At 38.3% G+C, this 17,352-nt stretch overlaps 1 protein-coding gene across 1 annotated transcript in view; it reads left to right on the top strand.

The window, feature by feature from the left end:
- The window catches only part of RNF17 (ring finger protein 17), a 57,013-nt gene extending 41,030 nt beyond the window's left edge, over positions 1–15,983 (top strand). The window contains exons 27-38 of the mRNA XM_064441223.1: positions 748–863; positions 1,173–1,480; positions 2,660–2,823; positions 3,645–3,764; positions 4,805–4,885; positions 5,526–5,651; positions 9,242–9,355; positions 10,772–10,922; positions 12,274–12,409; positions 14,250–14,439; positions 14,801–14,902; positions 15,273–15,983. Coding sequence (XP_064297293.1) covers positions 748–863; positions 1,173–1,480; positions 2,660–2,823; positions 3,645–3,764; positions 4,805–4,885; positions 5,526–5,651; positions 9,242–9,355; positions 10,772–10,922; positions 12,274–12,409; positions 14,250–14,439; positions 14,801–14,899 — 1,605 coding nt within the window. The 3' untranslated portion in view covers positions 14,900–14,902; positions 15,273–15,983. The remainder of the gene's footprint in view (positions 1–747; positions 864–1,172; positions 1,481–2,659; positions 2,824–3,644; positions 3,765–4,804; positions 4,886–5,525; positions 5,652–9,241; positions 9,356–10,771; positions 10,923–12,273; positions 12,410–14,249; positions 14,440–14,800; positions 14,903–15,272) is intronic.
- Positions 15,984–17,352: the final 1,369 nt, after the last annotated feature.

The raw sequence follows: 17,352 nt of genomic DNA, 5'->3' as shown, positions 1-17,352 counted from the left end.
AAAGTCCTGATTAGAACTTGCTCAGATTGCTGTTTGCTGTAGGGAAGAAAGATGCTTTTCCCTTTTTCTGCTTTATTTCCGTTATTCACTGGAGCATTAGAGCAGTTTGGCTACCCAGTGTGGAAAGAACAGTGTCTTAGATATATTTAGTTACTGAAGAATAATATTTACATCTTTGGGTTCACTGGATGCTGACAGCTTTTATGGACAGATGAGAAAAATGCTCATGTTTTTTTATGAGAATAATTTAGCAGCTACTCTTAATTTTCAGGCCTCCGAAACTGAAAGAACAAGTCTGACACTGTATGAACATCATTAGTAATTGATTTTTCCACTGATAAAAAAACCTGAATTATTATGAGGGTTTAATTTGTTCAGAGTCTGTTAGTAGCTGCCATGAGGTTTTACAGTGTCTCTGGGAAAAAAAGCATTAATGAATGGTTATTTATGAGTGGGTTTAAAGCCCCTGCTAGAAGAAGACAAGTATTTGGCAGTTCATTCTAATTAAACAGCTAAGGGAAGAAGCGAGGTTTTATTTTTACTTTTTTTTAATGTCACGTTTAGAACAGTTGGTAATATGATGGGAACTGTGACATGGATTAAATAAATTTTGTGTGTTCTGATGTGGGCATCAGTTATTCAACAACATCTGATTTGCAGTCAGTACCAATAAAATGAAAAATATGCCTGTAGTTTAGAGGAAATGCAAATTGTAATGTGTTGTCCAGCTCTCTCATTTTTTTCCAGGAAAGTGATGTGGCTTGTGCATTGCCTGTGAAAGTTCTTTGCAAAGACGAAACAGGACAATTGATTGATATTTCAGAACACCTTATTAAAAAGGGTTTGGCTTTTAGAAACAGAAGGTTTGGATACTTCTATTGTTATATTCTTTCAGACTCTCATTATAAGCTAATAAGTAAAACAAAAACTTGGATTGTCCTCTACAACATGTAGCAACAGAACTCCATCTTTAGTGAACTTATTTAACATTACTAATTGTATCCACTGCATGTGTCAGTTCTCTGAGTTGGGAGGTGAGGTGATTGACAGTATCTTAACAAACATTTACCATCTTTGTGTGTTTGGTTTTTTACTTCTGTCATCTTATTCTTTTGCACTTTCCAAGTTCTTTATCAGTTAACGTGTTGATATGATTTGATTGAATCTGCTAGAACTGATGAAGCTGGTGTGGCTTACTCAGCCTCCAAGGAACACCTTAAAGTACATTTAGAGCAAGAGTGCTCACAACTGGATGATTGTAATTCTGAAGCTGTATGCAGAAAAAACAACACTGCTCCAGAGGAAAACATCCCTGTTTCAGAGAGTGAACAAAAACCGTGCAAAACATATAAGGCACTGCTTCATTCAGGAACAGATGAAATATATAAATCCCCCATCATACCTGAAGCGAAAATTTTTCAAGCTGTAGTAAGTTGCGTTGGACGTGATGGAACTATTTATATAATACCAAAATCATTCGGTAAGATTACATAGAAGAACATAGGTTAATGTGCATGAATGTGATAGCTTTGGTATATCCAGATGTACCAGATACGTGTTCTAGCATATATGTTCTGTATCAGAACACAATTCTGGAAGATTCCTGTTGTTGGGAGGTGAAGGGGCCTTTGGTATGAGGGCCGAGGGGCGCGTGCTTGTGCACCCCTTGCTCTGCAGCATGGGGAGAGGTGCCACAGCTTCTTGGCAGAGGAAGCCTGGATCGCAGGCAGGCGAGCCCCTGCTTGTATGCCCCACAGAATCGTCTCCTGGCCTTCTGCCCCCCCAAGAAACAGAGACACCCCAGGCGCTCGGGCGGGCAGTTTTCATGTCTATATTCTCTAGTCAGTATCTGGTAAAGCAGCAAGTGCTTTATTTTATAATGTTGAGATGTGACACATTTTACTAATAATAATGAAGATTCAGTCCTAAAGATTCTCAGAAGTTAGGCTGGTTCTCAAATATTACAGGACTTTTTCCTTCAGTGTGAGCTCAGTACCCAGTTTCCTTGGGCTCTTCCTACTGTGATAGATTCTGTATCTCTTAATGTTTTCTGTTAGTAGTGTTTGAAAGAGGTACATTTTCATCTGACAGATGCAGTGTCAGTCTTCAGTCTTCAGAGAAATGTTTCCATATGAGAACATTGAATTTTTTTTACTCCAAAAAAGTACATTTAACTTTAGATTGTATAATAAAACTTTAAAATTCAAAGTACAGTAACCCCACTTGCCCAAGACCTTATTCTTCTTGCAGTAGATTCCACCCATAGCAAAAAAGGGTCTTCTGGACACCTGTTTTGTGTTTTTCATGGTATTCTACCACTGTCACTGGGACTGTTGTCTTTTTCATGGAGAGGTTCTTGTATTAGTGCTATCAACTGCAAAATTTATAGGCCCTTCTTCTCTGAAATTAGACCCAGAATTACTAATGGTTTCATAATTGGAAATGCAGTTTACTTTTTGTTTTAAGTAGTAACTTGTTTGCATATACTAGATATAATGTATCAGTGTTGAAAAATATTTTTTGAAGTAGCACACATTTTATGTTTATAAATGTCTTCATCTGAATCTGCTGGGTTTTAGTGACTGAAATAATTTGCACTAATATGTTATAGATGACTTTGAAATTATTTATTTTATTCCTCCTTCCCCTCCTCCACCAGAAATTGAACTAAACAAATTGATGACTGAAATACAAAGTAACTTCAAATGCCTTGGTCTTCTGGAACCTTACTGCTGGAAAAAGGGAGAAGCTTGTATTGTAAGAGGATCAGATACCATGTGGTATCGAGGTAAAGTTGTAGAACTCGGTGGTAGTACTCTCCAGGTAAGTTGTCGTGTGTGTGTGTGTGTGTGTGTGTGACCATGTATGTAAAAAACAAAGGGGGGGGGGGGACGGAATAATCTAGTCCTCTAAAATAAACTTACATTCACACCGTTTTTTTGTTCCACTGACCTGACTATCCAGGTGCTCCTTCTGCTTAAAAATGTGATAACTGTCCTGATTTTTACATTTATTTTAAAGATTAATTCTATCCGCCTATTTCAGTTGTCACAATTTTACCCATAGTTTTGCTGGTGATGATAAATGTTCTTAAGTAAAAAGCTACCCTTGATCACCTGTTAAGTAATCCCTTTTAGGTTTTTTTTTCTTTTGTTGTTACCATATATGGAATGCTTTGAAAATACTTAGGTTTAGCTTCCCCCTACCCTATCCCCACCCAAAAAGCAGTGGCTGTCTGTTTGGTTTGAATTCTTTCTGCTGCACAGGTATAGAGCTATTTTTTTCTAATTAGCAGTTAATCTTACCTAAACTCTTTGAGTCTGCTCATGCTTTTTGAATGTAGATTTGCAAGTCTGACACTACCCTGGTTCACAATTTTTTTATTTCTTTCAATTTTAAACTGCTGTGGGTTATTACACAAAAGGTAGGATCTCTTGGAAGACAAGTTCAGAAACTGAACTTCTAATCTGCTATACCAGTTTTTTAATCCTTTTCTTCATTTCCACTTTGTCACATCACCTACTTATCAACAAACCATTATTTTTTTCCTCCAGAAAAGCAAATGCTGTAAAAAAATGATTTTTCTTATTAAACTTGACTTTAAAACCAGGAATTATTTCAGGAAAACTTTTCTTTTCATATAGGTACAGTACGTAGACCATGGTTGCATAGAGAGGATTCCTCAGTGTCATCTGTATCCAACTACATTATATACTGGTATTCCTCCATTTTGCATACCATGTCAGCTCTACAAGACAGTACCAGTAAGTAGTGGTAAATTTGAAGTTTTAGTAGGTAGTTAACAAATCAATACCCTGTTTGGTCATACAAAGGTTGAGACTAGTTACTGGTGTTTTTTCTTGCCTGTGAGAATTCAGAGAGTAGCTGATGAGGATCATTTCAGCAAGGCAGCCTTTTATCAGGAAATGCCAGATTGCTTTAGGAAGTGACCACACTTCAAAAGCACCTGTCGTTGGAATTAAATCTTTGTGAGACGGGACACTGCAGTAATTGGCAGGATGATACTCTGAAGAGGTAGTCTGTTTTGCAATAGCAGCAACAAGAAGTAAGGCCTGGATTTCTTAATGCAAAATGGTCAGACAAATGTAAATCTTGAAGTCCTCCAAAAGTGTTTCTATCATTCTGAACTTAGCTGCGTAGAAAACAATCTGTTATGCTAAACTAATACAAATGAATTGTTTTGGGGTTTTTTGTTAATAATGGATATGTAAATAACATCTTCACGTATCATCACATCTTACTTAAAATTCGAATGGTGCATTTAGTAAATGTGAATTATTGAAACAACTAGCTTAGTTTTAAACTTATTTTTAAAGAAAACATTTTTAATTGCTGGAAGAAGTTCAACTGATAGATTCAGAAAGACAGGTTGGGTTGGGAGGCAAACAGATATTGCTGGGAATAAAAGTAGTATTTAAAGTATCCTGTGTTTTCTGTTTGTTAAGTTATCTTCCAGTGCAATTCTGTATCGTTGGGTTATGCTTCGGGTAACTGTGGTCACAGATACTATTATGTATACAGTAAAGGTTAGACTTGGCAAGCAGGATCTCTTTCTAAGCCACTTCAAGATCTGAAAATTGCTGGTTCGCTTTGTCACACAGTGAATTTTAGTGTACCAAATAGACAATGTTTAAACTGTTGTAGACAAATCAAACTATTGATGTGTTTTCAAATACGTTTTTCAATGATAGGCACGTATTTTCATCTTACTGTGTTAAGAATAGTGAGAGTATTACTTGCCAGCATCTTAATATGTGGGGATTTCTTGGTTTTCACCAAATAGATTGGAAATATTTGGCAGCAGGATGCAGTAGACTGCCTTCAAGAACTACTTACAAATGAAGAGGTTGAAATACATGTTCAGGTAGCTTCATTTATTCATAGATGTGGAACGAGGCATACATTTTGTTGTCTTTTTTTTCTTTTAACTTGCATTAAGAATAATAGGTGAAGGAGTACAGCAGTAAATGTATTTCTTAGGCAAAACAAAATCCAAAGCTAAAGTTATTTCTCCTATGACTTTACCTTTATTATAGTTTTCAGGCCTTAAATGTGTCTTTTAGAGGTGTTAATATTTTTTAGTCCTGTTTGTATCCTGTGTTGTCATTCTGACAAGCGACCTAGCTACCAACAGCATAAATTCTTCTAAACTCAATTTTAAGTGATTAAAATTTGGCATTGTACAGAAACACATAATCTGTATTGTCTGCAATTTCAGATAGTTTAATTTCTAATGATAAATAGTGAAAGAGAAGTATTTATTGTTGAGTGAGTAAACATGGGATAATGTTTCAGGGTTAGACTGAGTAGTTGGTGCTGCCATTCCAGAGATGTATTCCCATTTGTGTCATAACCGATGTTAATATCCATCCTTATGGGTTTTGTATCTCTGATGAATGAGTACGGTTCATACAGGAATGATAGTTTTGAACTTCTTCGTCACTATTTCTGAAACCTCACTGATGCTATTACTGTTACAATCTTGTTTTCTCTTGTGTAAGTAGGAATTGCCAGGTAACCCATGGGGCAAATTGTCCATCAACCTGTATTTTGGTGGAATGTCGCTTACTTCCTTCATGGCATACCAGAAGTACTGTGTTGCTGAAGATTGTCAGGACATACCAGAGCTGGTGAGATATTTTTGTGTGTGTGTGTGTGTTTTGCATTGGTATTCTGACATTAAAAAGATTACTGAGTTGCCTGTTGTGACCTTTGATGATTTGTTACTTCTTTTTACATTTCTGTACAGTTATGTGATGTAAACAGCAGTAAGACTAAGTACACAGCTCTGTAGCATAACAAGTGTAGATAAGATGTGTTGGTAAGATTGTATGGAATAGTGAATTGTCAAGAGTTTGCTTTTGGACTCCATAGTGAAAAGACATTTTTACATTTCTGTTTGAAGTCCAATTAGTTTTTGTGTTTCTCTGAAACTTAAAAGGATAGGAATAGGGTAATATTTTTATCACTTGAAGGGATGAGTTAAACATCAAAGTAATCCAAGAATGGAGATATTCAAAAGTAAATTTAATCAAGTATTTCAATATAAGCCTAGCGATTTCTAAGGGAGTGACCTAGGTTCTTCATTCCAAGTGTCTGGGATATTTATCTTGTATTTCTTTAGTGGAGGATTGAGATTTTCACCAAACTTCATTGTCTTAACACAAAAAAACTTAGTTAAGTAATTCAAATCTGTGTTTTCAGGGAAGTAATCTGATCAGGACTGTATTCTGTTTCTGTAAGTGTTTTAATTCCGTTAATAGTGCTAATAAGCTGCTTATGCAGAGCCCACTACACCTGTGTCTTGATGCAGGGTATATTATTGCCTTCAAGATGGTGGTTCTGTTTTGCTGCACAGGTGAGTTTAGGAGCTGGACTTTGTTACTATATGACAATCCTAGCTTAGTCATCAGCCAGAAAATGCCCTAGTAGGCAGTAGGAGAGTACACCAGAACCCTAGGCGTGGTGAGCTTACAGCAGTGAATCTCATTATAGGTGTATGTGTACATATATGTGTCTTGTGCATGTGCACATAAATGCACTTACATACTTAACCTATATATACAACACTATTATAGTGTGGTATTTTTTTGTTTTTCTGGGAGATGGAGGTTGTTTGTTTTTGTTGGTTTCTTTACCACTGTTGAGTCAGAACCAAGTAGCCAGCTGCTGCCTTGTGCTCATATATTCGGGTATGAGGGACTATGACCTTGCTTCATTTGACAGACAAGCTTTTAACCTCTTCATTCTGAGGTCAGGCTTAACTAACAAAAATTTACAGTAATACTTTTTCTACAGCAGTTGACTACAAACCATTTCCAACCATCTTGAACCAAAATCAGTTCAAAATTCCTTATACAGACTATTTTCGTATTTAACTGCATTGCATATCAGCCCCTTTACAGTGGAGTACTTGAAGCCTTCAAATTTTTTAGCTTATAATCTGAGGAACACTTGGCTAGGCTGTTCCATCTTAATCCACCCCTGGAAGTGCCAGCGCTGTTTTTTTGGAATTCCTCCTCCTCTGATTCTGCACAGACTTCCATGATAGATGAGAGCAGATACTGGAGTTGGTGTTACAGTGCTGCATGTATTATTACAATTTCTAGCACTGAGATTGCTATGTGGTTTGGGACTACAGATTGCAGGAAGGTTTACTCCTCCTGTCCCTGTTCTCCACTTCTAAATAGGCAGTTAATATCGTCTAAAACCAGTGATCTGTATGACCAGATACCCTAAGCAGTTGTTAGGAATTTATGAGGACAAGCCTGGATGAAGGGTAGGGGTGTCAAATGACTGGACGTATGTTGAAGGCCTGCCATGTGGGTTGAAGGCCAGCTGTGTGGGTCATAAGTCCCACCATCTCTGACACCAAGAAGACCTGTCACTGATGTCTGCAACAAGACTAGTGGCATGCATTCTGCGAACACCTAGATAGAAAGCCCTTTCTGCTTTCCTATTGTCAATATGAGAGGAAAGTCTAAGATACTGTGTTTCAGGCAGAAACACAGAATCTGAGACTTGCCAGACTATCATTTTGGTCTTCATCATCCTACAGATGTCTTTAATGCCTCACATTACTGGGTGGGCTCATGTAGGCTGTTACAAACAAAGCTTTGCATCTGATAGAGTAGTAATACAACATACACTGCACTGCCTACTATTTACTTAGCGTGGATTAAATTCATCATGCTGAAAAGCACTCTTGTTTTGCCTTATTATGTGTACAGTATTATGTGATGTGTAAATTATATATTAAAAATATATAGCTTCTGCTGTGGCTTTACAGGTGTAGTAAGGAATGTAAGCCATTTTTAGATTTTCAAAGAATAGACACAAAGGCAGAAAGGATGGGGGGCAACTGTCTGAAATAGGTGACTCCTAAAGATGTCTTGGTAGAACATATCTTTAGTATCAATATTTACAACTGGACTGTCTGTGCATAAGTGTGGTAGATCTAGCAGTAGCCAATCTACTGACAATAAGAAAAGACTGTTAACATTATTACAAAAGTGCAAATGCAGTTTTTCTTTCAAAGACACACACAAGAGCTGAATAAGGTACCCAGCTGAGTTACATGCAGTGCTTAGTTGGGAATGAGCTGGAATGTAAGTTGAATCTTTAGAGCCAGGTGTAGTCAGGTGGCCTGTCACAATGTTCCTGATTGTTTTGTAAAAATCTGGCATTTAGTTTGTACCTGTGATATAGTTAGACATCCTGTCTTTACTAGTATTTATCAAGATAGATTTTTTTTTCATGTTAGGAGTACACACTGTCAGTGGAAAAGCTGTTTTTTCCTAGTTAAGTCTGAGGAGCTTAATGGTTTTTTGTACTGTATCCTATGTCAGATCATGCAGGGGGAAGAAAGGGTCAGAATTTATTGTTTTATTTATTTTGCAGTTATATATATCTGGTTGCTTCCACTTTTCTTTTTGTTCTGGGCATAATGAAAACTGTTCATCAAGTAAATGTGTAAAAATAAAACATATTTTAAAGAAACTGTACTTTATATATCGTACTAAAGTACAAGAGAAAATAGGAGCTGTATTCATGACCTGTGATCCAGCTGAGCTGTGCGCTATACATCCTTATAAAGGCATAATGGAATGCACCAAGCTTTATTTTGTCATGAACCAAATGAGCTAATGGCCTGCAAAACTCAAACTGTAAAATATGTGGTTTTAGAAGAAGACACACTGGACGTGTTGTGGTACTGAGACAATATGTATCCGGACTTTGCAAAATCTGTATCTTTTTGAAGGAGTGGTAATTCTGGTGGCTAAGGAGTTAGATTATCCTTTGCCCTTCTCTTAAGGGATAACTTGCTCTGGCAAAATGCAGTTACATTAGGCGTGGCATTCAGGTTAATCTGTGCCAATTAATAGCTATTATTTTAGTTTTTCTTTCTAAATACTTTCTCTCTTTAAAGGGAATTCCACATTTAATGCATTTTTTAATTAATGGCCATCAAGTTAGCAAGTCAGTATTTAGGACCATTTCAAAAATACATTATTTGTATTTTTAAAAACCTCATATGTATGGGAATATAATGGGAATATAAATGGGAATATAATTGATTAATATTGATTAATATTTTTTTTTCGTCAAGGACACAGTGTTTACATTATTAGATAACTCCTTTGAACCAGAAATCATACCAAAGCTAATTTGTATTTTGTTTCTAAGGATGATGCTTAACTTAAAGTCTGTCTTGGTCTAGGAGCTACTCGAAGGAGATATGTTTCCTGTTCTGCCTTCATACATGCTGCCACCACTACCTACTCCAGGAGATACCTTTCCTGTCAGAGTTACCCATTTAGTGTCCCCTAAGGAGGTATGTTTTGTAAACAGCTGATATATGTTGCAGACAGAAAATGTTGCAGTCCCATCATGCTTGGGAGAAGGAAATCACGGCTAACAATTTTAGATAATATAAAAAAGTATTAGTAAGGTTGCAAAATGCTACTGAGTTACTGATACAGAGGGTTGTGCAGTGCAACTATCTGATCTCTTACTTGAAATACCCTCATGGGTGGGGCCAGAGAAATAAATACTGACCATTTCCCTAAAAAAATAACTTCTAAGAATTACAGTACTGTGTGTAATAAGAAAATAGGTCATTGGATTTTAACTTGACAGAACAATAATGATTTATCTCTTTATTCTACAAAAAACTAAATTACTGAAATGTTGTACAGCAATGTGAACATTTTCTGGCTGTTGCAGTTGTATTTTAGTGCCTTTGGTCAATGATTGATCATCGGTTTTTGTGTAACCCACACAGCTTCCTGCTGGTAGTCTCCCAGGCAAAAGGTGGAATGTAATGTTCAGTGATCAAATAAAAGATTCCTATGTGGACTTTGAACGTTGAATGATGAAATAGGAGAACAGGAAGCAGTGAGAAGCTGATCATGTTACAAAATCTAATATCTTCTAAGTGGATTGTTCTATACTGAAGTACTTGTGTTCATTGTTTTGGTAAATTTGTAAACCAAATAACAGGTGTTACAGTACTGAACTGATTGTTTTAAATTCAGCATCATGGTCTAATATAAATTCACCCCACTAATTCACTTGAGGATACACATCTCCCAAAAAAAAAAAAAAAGGAATGCTGAGTTTAGAAAAAATAATAACCTACTCGTTAATTTGTTTGGACTATCAGTACAAATATTGTAATGTTCTGAAATGGCACCATTTAAAAAAAAAAAGGCATTTCAGTTAGAAGCTGTTGTGTAGATTTTAATTCATCTGTCCTTGTTGTTTAAACTTCCATTTCCTTGACCTACAACATTATACTGATGATCCAGTTATAAATTAGGTGAATGGAATGTCTTTGCATAGCAAACAAAACACCATTTCAAAAGTTCTCTAATTTACTTTAAAATTAATCTTTGGTTTGATATTATGAAGTGAGATTATTTACCAAGTAGCAGGAGGGAAGAATCATAATGAGGTACAGCTGTGAAATCTTATACGGGTATATTCTCTGGTACGTGCATTCCTTTCATTCTTGCTTTTTAACATTGAAATGTGGTGTTCATAAATCATTAATCTCTTCTGCTTTTGGAAAACATTTTGTGTAAATACAAAACTATTCATAAATAGAGGAGAGGAAGGGGAGCAAGGATGTGCTGAACCTTTCAAAGATGGGAACAAGGAATACTTTAATAATCCTTGATCACTGATGGAATTTGAAGGTTCTAAGTTGTCTGCAAAATAGTAATATGAGAGCCTTTTCTTTGAGTAGGTATATATTTGTCTTGATCCATCTAAGAACCTTATGAAGCAGCCTACCACAGAAGGAGATGCCAACTGTGACTCGGAGAGTCTTGACGAAGCCCTGAAATGGTGCAATAAAAGTGTGGAGTGTCTTCCTCTTCTAACACACTTCCGAACAGGTATACTAGTGTGCTTATTTTCCCTGTTGTTTTATGTGAATGCACAAGAAGCCTGAAATTATTTCTGAAGAATAAGAATAATTATATTTCTGTGTATCTTTAAATAAAACTTCTGGAGAGTAAGGAGTAACACTACGCTATAATCATATGATAAACTAGAATCAGGAGTGTGGAAAAAAAGGAGGCTGAGGGGAGACCTTAATCACTCTCTACAACTACCTTAAAGGAGGTTGTAGCGAGGTGGGGGTCAATCTCTTCTCCCAAGAAACAAGCAATAGAACGAGAGGATATGGCCTCATGTTGTGCCAGGGGAGGTTTAGATTGGATAGTAGAAAAAATTTCGTCACAGAAAGGGTTGCCAAGCATTGGAAGAGGCTCCCCAGGGAAGTGGTTGAGTCCCCATCCCTGGAGGTATTTAAAAGACATGCTTTGGGATGTGATTTAGTGGTGGATTTGGCAGTGTTAGGTTTATGATTGGACTTGATGATCTTAAAGGTCTTTTCCAACCTAAATGATTCTTCGCTTTTATAACCATATGTTTTTTACTTTTCATGAAATTGAGACTTCGGTGCCATTCTGCTCCACTGGAAAATGATGGAAAGAACTGTCTTCTGATGCCTATTAAAGTTGTTTTACTGAGTTTAGATTGTATATGGCAAAACCAAAACTTTTCCCTTAAGTTGCCTGTCACTGAAGCTGTAACTGTGAAAATCTTGTTATTAAATATTTAAAAGGCTCAAGTTATGTACATAAAATCATGTTACCAAGAGTTAGAAATTGCGTGAACCCTAAAGAGCATCACTTCACTTTAATTCTGAATTTCTCCATTTAGACAAAAAACCAGGCTTTAATTCTCTTGTCCACAGCTGTTAGGCCTAAAATAATGAAGTATATGGGTCTAGAACTTTGTGAAAAAAAACCAGCTACTGCTAGTACTTGGTTCTACCAACTAGTAAAATCCTGGTTGAGATTCCAGGCAGCATCTGCCTTGTGTCCTCCAGGCTATTGTCTGTTCTCTTACAGATCGATCTGTTTACTAACTGAAATGTGCAAATGAGCCGAAGTTGAAAAGTTTAAACGTTAAGCAGTTTGGATCACTAGCTTTACAAAGCAATTTTCTGTTAATTCTCATCATTGCCAAGTGAGGTAGAGAAACTTGACTTAAATAGCGGACTAATGGTTGTGGCGTTCAGAGAGAATTGGGGGATGCATAGAACAAAATAGCATGGATTAGAGAAGAAAAAAATCTTAATCTCTGTCACAAAGTAAAATGAATTTTCAAGTTCACTTAGTTTGTACTGTGCTGTGAGTGTATTTTGTGGTATTCTGTGGTGTTTTTTTCTTTTTACAGAAATGCCTTGCCTTGTAGAATACCAGGATGGTTTATGGTATAGAGCAAAGCTCCTCTCCATTGAAGAATACGACCCTGTTAAGATCCTGGTTCAGTTTGTTGACTATGGTAGTTTTTCAGTTGTACCAACAAGCAGGTAAATACATAAGAAAAAAATACATGTAAGATGTGTATGTGTGTATGTATGTATAGGCTTATATTATAAAGTATGTACTTCAAAATTAAGTGTATGTATTTTTACATTTATTAATGTATTATTCCCAATCTACTCTGCCCTGGTGCAGCTTCACCTCGAGTGCTGTGTGCAGTTTTGGGCGCCACAGTACATTAAGGATATAAAGCGTCTAGAGAGTGTCCAGAGAAGGGCCATGAAGTTCGTGAAGGGTTTAGAGGAGAAACTGTATGAGGAGCAGCTAAAGTCACTTGGTTTGTTCAGCCTGGAGAAGAGGAGACTGAGGGCAGACCTCATCGTGGTCTACAGCTTCCTCACAAGGGCAGGAGGAGGGGCAGGCGCTGATCTCTTCTCTCTGGTGACCGATGATAGGACCCGAGGGAATGGCAGGAGGATGTGCCAGGGGAGGTTTAGGTTGGATATTAGGAAAAGGTTCTTCCCCCAGAGGGTGGTGGAGCACTGGAACAGGCTCCCCAGGGAGGCAGCCGCGGCGCCGAGCCTGACGCTGTTCAAGAAGCACTTGAACAACGCCCTCAGAGACATGGTGTGAATTTTGGGGTTGTCCTGTGCAGGGACAGGAGTTGGACTCGATGATCCGTGTGGGTCCCTTCCAACTCAGGTCATTCTGTGATTCTATAGTTATTATTTATTTTTATATAACTATAGGTATATTATTTATAATAATTTAGCATTAGATTTTAGTTGGAGAGAAAGTTTGTAGGCTGGTTAAATAATTTCTGTCTGCAGGGTATGGGGCTGTGCACCTGCTTCTTTTACTCAGGTTGTTCTGAGAAGTCCATTATTATAATATCAGATTTCTCCATCATCTTCAGATTACTTAACCTGTGAAGTATGCTCAGGTTTATAATCTGCTTTTGCACCCAAGAAGCTTACATAACATAGGGACTGAGCCCTCCAGGTGTTCAAACAAACCCTCTGATCCTGTGTGACTGCTGCAGTCTGCATAGAAGGCAGCCGGGGAGTAAGAAAAGGCATTATCTGAGTGGGACACACCCCGTGCTGCTTGTGTGGGAATTGGAAGTTCAGATCACTGTTCCACTCTAGGAACTGCTCCTCTGCTGACACACAGATGTCAGCTACATGTCTGAAACACCCCAGGCTTTTAGGGTTTCTGAAGCTTGTCTGAATTTTCTCTCTTGAAGCACTTCCACTGCTTAATCACATTGACTTGCTCTTGAGCTCCTTGGGGGAATCTACAGATCCTTCTGAAGATGAGGCAAAATGGGGATTTGAACAGATTTCCTGCTCCATGGACTTTTAGGGTCATGGGAGAGAGTGTGTTTTATTTCAGGGTTGCACTTCCTGCTCTGCTTCCCCATTCCCTTGCTTCTGGGATAGAAAGATAGAACAATGGGGAGATGATAGTATAGAACTAAGGTACCAATTTCCAGTAGTGTGCCTAGAGCACGTCTAGGAGTGAGGCACTTTGGACCACAAAGGTCTCTGTCATTTTCCAGACCCACTGGAATTGCAGCCTGCACTGTGATGACTTGCACGTGCGCTCCTGTGCTCAAATCCGTACTGGGCACTTGAGACTCCTCCCCAAGCACTGTAATGGGGAGGCAGCATGCCCGGCAGGCTGAGCGGTCTGTATGGGACAGGCCCACTTGACTTACTGTGCTGAGGGGCTTTGTAGGGGCTAGCCCTACCTGTCGAATTGTTCAGTGTGACACTAGCATGTTACTGTGGAGCAGGGACTCTGATCCCAGTTACCACACCATATGGACAGTTTCGCTTGACAGGTGGATTGCTGCAAGCAAACATTTTCCATTTTTTCTTTTAGATTGCGTCACATACCTTATCATCTGCTGAAGTACCCTGTTCAGGCAGTACGAGCTCTGTTGGCTGGATTTAAACCTGCTTTATACGACAAAAACGTGAAAAGAATTCCTTATTCCCCAGAATGGAGTGTGGAAGCGCTGTGGGCTATGATGGAGTGCGTTGAAGGAAAACAGCTCTCTGCTTCCATACTTGTGAGAAACACTTTTTTTCCTCCTAGTTCTTCCTCAGCCTGAATTGCTTTCTAGCACTCTGAGTATAATTTCTGAGTATTTGCTTTAGTGTGAACCCTCATAATTTAAAATTGTAAATCTTTTACTACGAAGGAATGCTGATGGAGAAAAATCATGTGGCACTCTTAATCCTGCGAACAAACATTTCTGAGCGTTCATTGTTTTAAAAGAAGTTTCCTTTACTTAAGAACAGAAGTATTCTTTGTATATGCACAGTTCCGTTTAGGTACTGAGTATAGCCAGTAAAATAACTTTTACAGTTGGTTTAGCTTGGGATTTAAACCTATTAACTGTCAGAACTCTGCCAACTTCTGGTTTTCAGGCTCTTTCTCCAGAGGTCACCATTTCTTTGTATGAAGATGATCAAAATCTAGTTCACATGAAACTCATAGAAATGGGACTTGCAGAGTTGGATGAGTGACATGTGAGTACAGTGAATATGAACTACAAATTCATACCAGTACAAAGGTACGATTTCAGAAGTTCTAAGATGTCTTCAACTGTCACTAATGTTGACAACTAAGAGTTTATTTTTTAAAAAAAAAATCCCATCTGTCCACACTTTCACTCTTCTAATAAAATAAAATGCTGTTAAAAAAATGGAATTCCTTTATGTACATGTTACTGAAGCCCGCAGCATAGCTTTAAGAACTAACAGGTACTGAAACAAAGAGCCCTAAAGCAATAGAAGAGAGCGAGCTTTTGCTGCTAGTAACTGAAGAAGGTAACTTGCAGATGTAGGGCAGTGTGCTCTGCCCAACCAATCAAAATTAATTGGTTTTCTTCTTTTTCAGCATTTGATCTCAATGTCCTGTGCCAGTGGTTCTCAGATAGATCCATGATAACCCAAGGACGGCCACACATCTAGTCAAACATGGAATATTTTAAATGAAAAGCTTTGTAGTATGTGTTGTCTACAGAGAATGCTGAAGGCTTGGATTTTCCAGTTTCATGGCCAATTCTATGTTAAGTAGTCCTTTTCCCTCCCATTTAATAAGCACTTTTCTAATCTATGTTTCTAGGTAAAGTTCCCAACACCTTAGTATCTTGAAATAATGAAACGATAGATCGATAGATTCATGTCTCAGTCTCTTGACCTTGGAGCCGTAGGTGTTATTCTGTGATATCCTTTTTGTAAGAATAGATGGAATTAACGTATAGTAGTAGAGAAATAGATAAAAAGCTGATGCTGGGCGCACTTGTTCTAATATCTTGTTAGAAGAGTTGGAGGGAAGATGATAATTTTATTACTGTGATGTAACTCTTGTTTATGTTTTAGGCATATTTGGTGACAGACTTCTCTAGTACCAGAGTCTGGGATTGGGAACGAACAGTTGGGGGTGGGGGAAGTGTTACTATCTTCGTTCTGGAACATGTTTGCATTGCTGCTGTGTTTTCAGTCGTGATGAGATGGGTGTGTTTTGGGTGTCCTTGCACCTCCTTCCTACTCCTGGAGCTGCAGTGTTCATTTGAAAGTGTTGGAATAAACACGAGCTTGCTTAGCATGCCTCTGAAAGCTTTGTTTTCCTTTACTGCTGTAGTACGTAAGGTTTCTTCAGATGTCTCTCTACTGTGCTATTGTAGTATATCCTTTATGTTTAAAGCTCAGCCCCTTTCAGTCTCCCCCTGGAGAACTTTCCTTGATCATCTAGACAAAGAACATACACAATGAAGACTCCACAACCACTCAGGGCAACCTGTCCCAGTGCTTCGTCATCCTCACAGAGTGTTTCTTAATGTTCAGAGGGAAGCTCCTGTGTTTCTGTTTGTGCACACACACACACGTACCCTTATGCATGTCTCCTCCCTCAAGATCACGTGAAAGCAGGTGTACAGAACCTCTCTCAGTAGTGTTGCTTGGGCATGTTGCTAGGGTACCTTGCCCGTTTTATTAGCAGTGGAAGGATTCTTTCACAGTTTTAGAACCTATTCTGGTATTAATCAGGCTGTGCTGTATGCTGATGCAAATACCCTATAGAACCCTTGTGTCCTTATCTTCAAAATGTTTTGGGTTTTTTTTAATGAAAATAAGAAACAAATTTGTTTATCAACCATCCTGAAAGGGACTTGGCCCCAGATTGCAGAGGAGCTGCTATTGAAGATTACCAGAAAGGCCAGGGCCTGTCTATCCACCCAACCAAGCAACTGTGGTTGTGAGTGAGCATAGTTTCCACTACTGCAAGTTGACTTAGCCCTTGAGTAAGAGGGCACAGTAACTACAGAGTTTGCTTTCAGAGGAGAAAGGGGGGGGGCAGGAGGGGGACAAGGGGAAGAACCTGAGTATCTTCTACTGTGCAAGAGAACAAAACAAATTTTTCAGCACCCACTAGAGAGTTAGAGCAGACACTGCAGCAGCACCACGTTGCTTGGAGATACTGCAGAATTTTAAGAGGCAAGTCAGCTTAAAAATACCTGTTAGGTGGAAGAATTGGATGAGATGAACTTTGTTGATTTCTGCCATTTCCTCCCACATTTCTGAGCAGTTTGGAGAATTCACTTGTCCCACAGTCTCATCCATCCTAGCCTCTTAAGAATATAGAGGAGCTGTTTACAGAACAGAGTTTAGGGTCTGCTTATGCTGTTGCTTCCTAACTGTGAGATTAAGAAAATATAATATTATGGAGGAAAAAGAATAGCCTATAGCTGAGTGAAAAGGAATGCTGCATTCATTTACTCCTTCAACTCAAGCAGTAAGTGAACTGATACCTGGACTCATATCTGGCCGCCAGCTGTACTTCACCGCACCAGGGGTTCCAGCAGCACGACTTTTTACCTTGGGTGGAGGAATCTTCTCTTAGATGGCTAAAATAAGGTAATCTATAGCTGTTTGATGAATTTTCACTGACAGCTGATTTAAAAAAAACACACCCTTTA

The sequence above is a fragment of the Phalacrocorax carbo genome, chromosome 1, assembly GCF_963921805.1.
Source record: "Phalacrocorax carbo chromosome 1, bPhaCar2.1, whole genome shotgun sequence".
Classification (NCBI taxonomy): Eukaryota; Metazoa; Chordata; class Aves; order Suliformes; family Phalacrocoracidae; genus Phalacrocorax; species Phalacrocorax carbo.
This window is presented reverse-complemented; position numbering and strand designations above follow the sequence as displayed.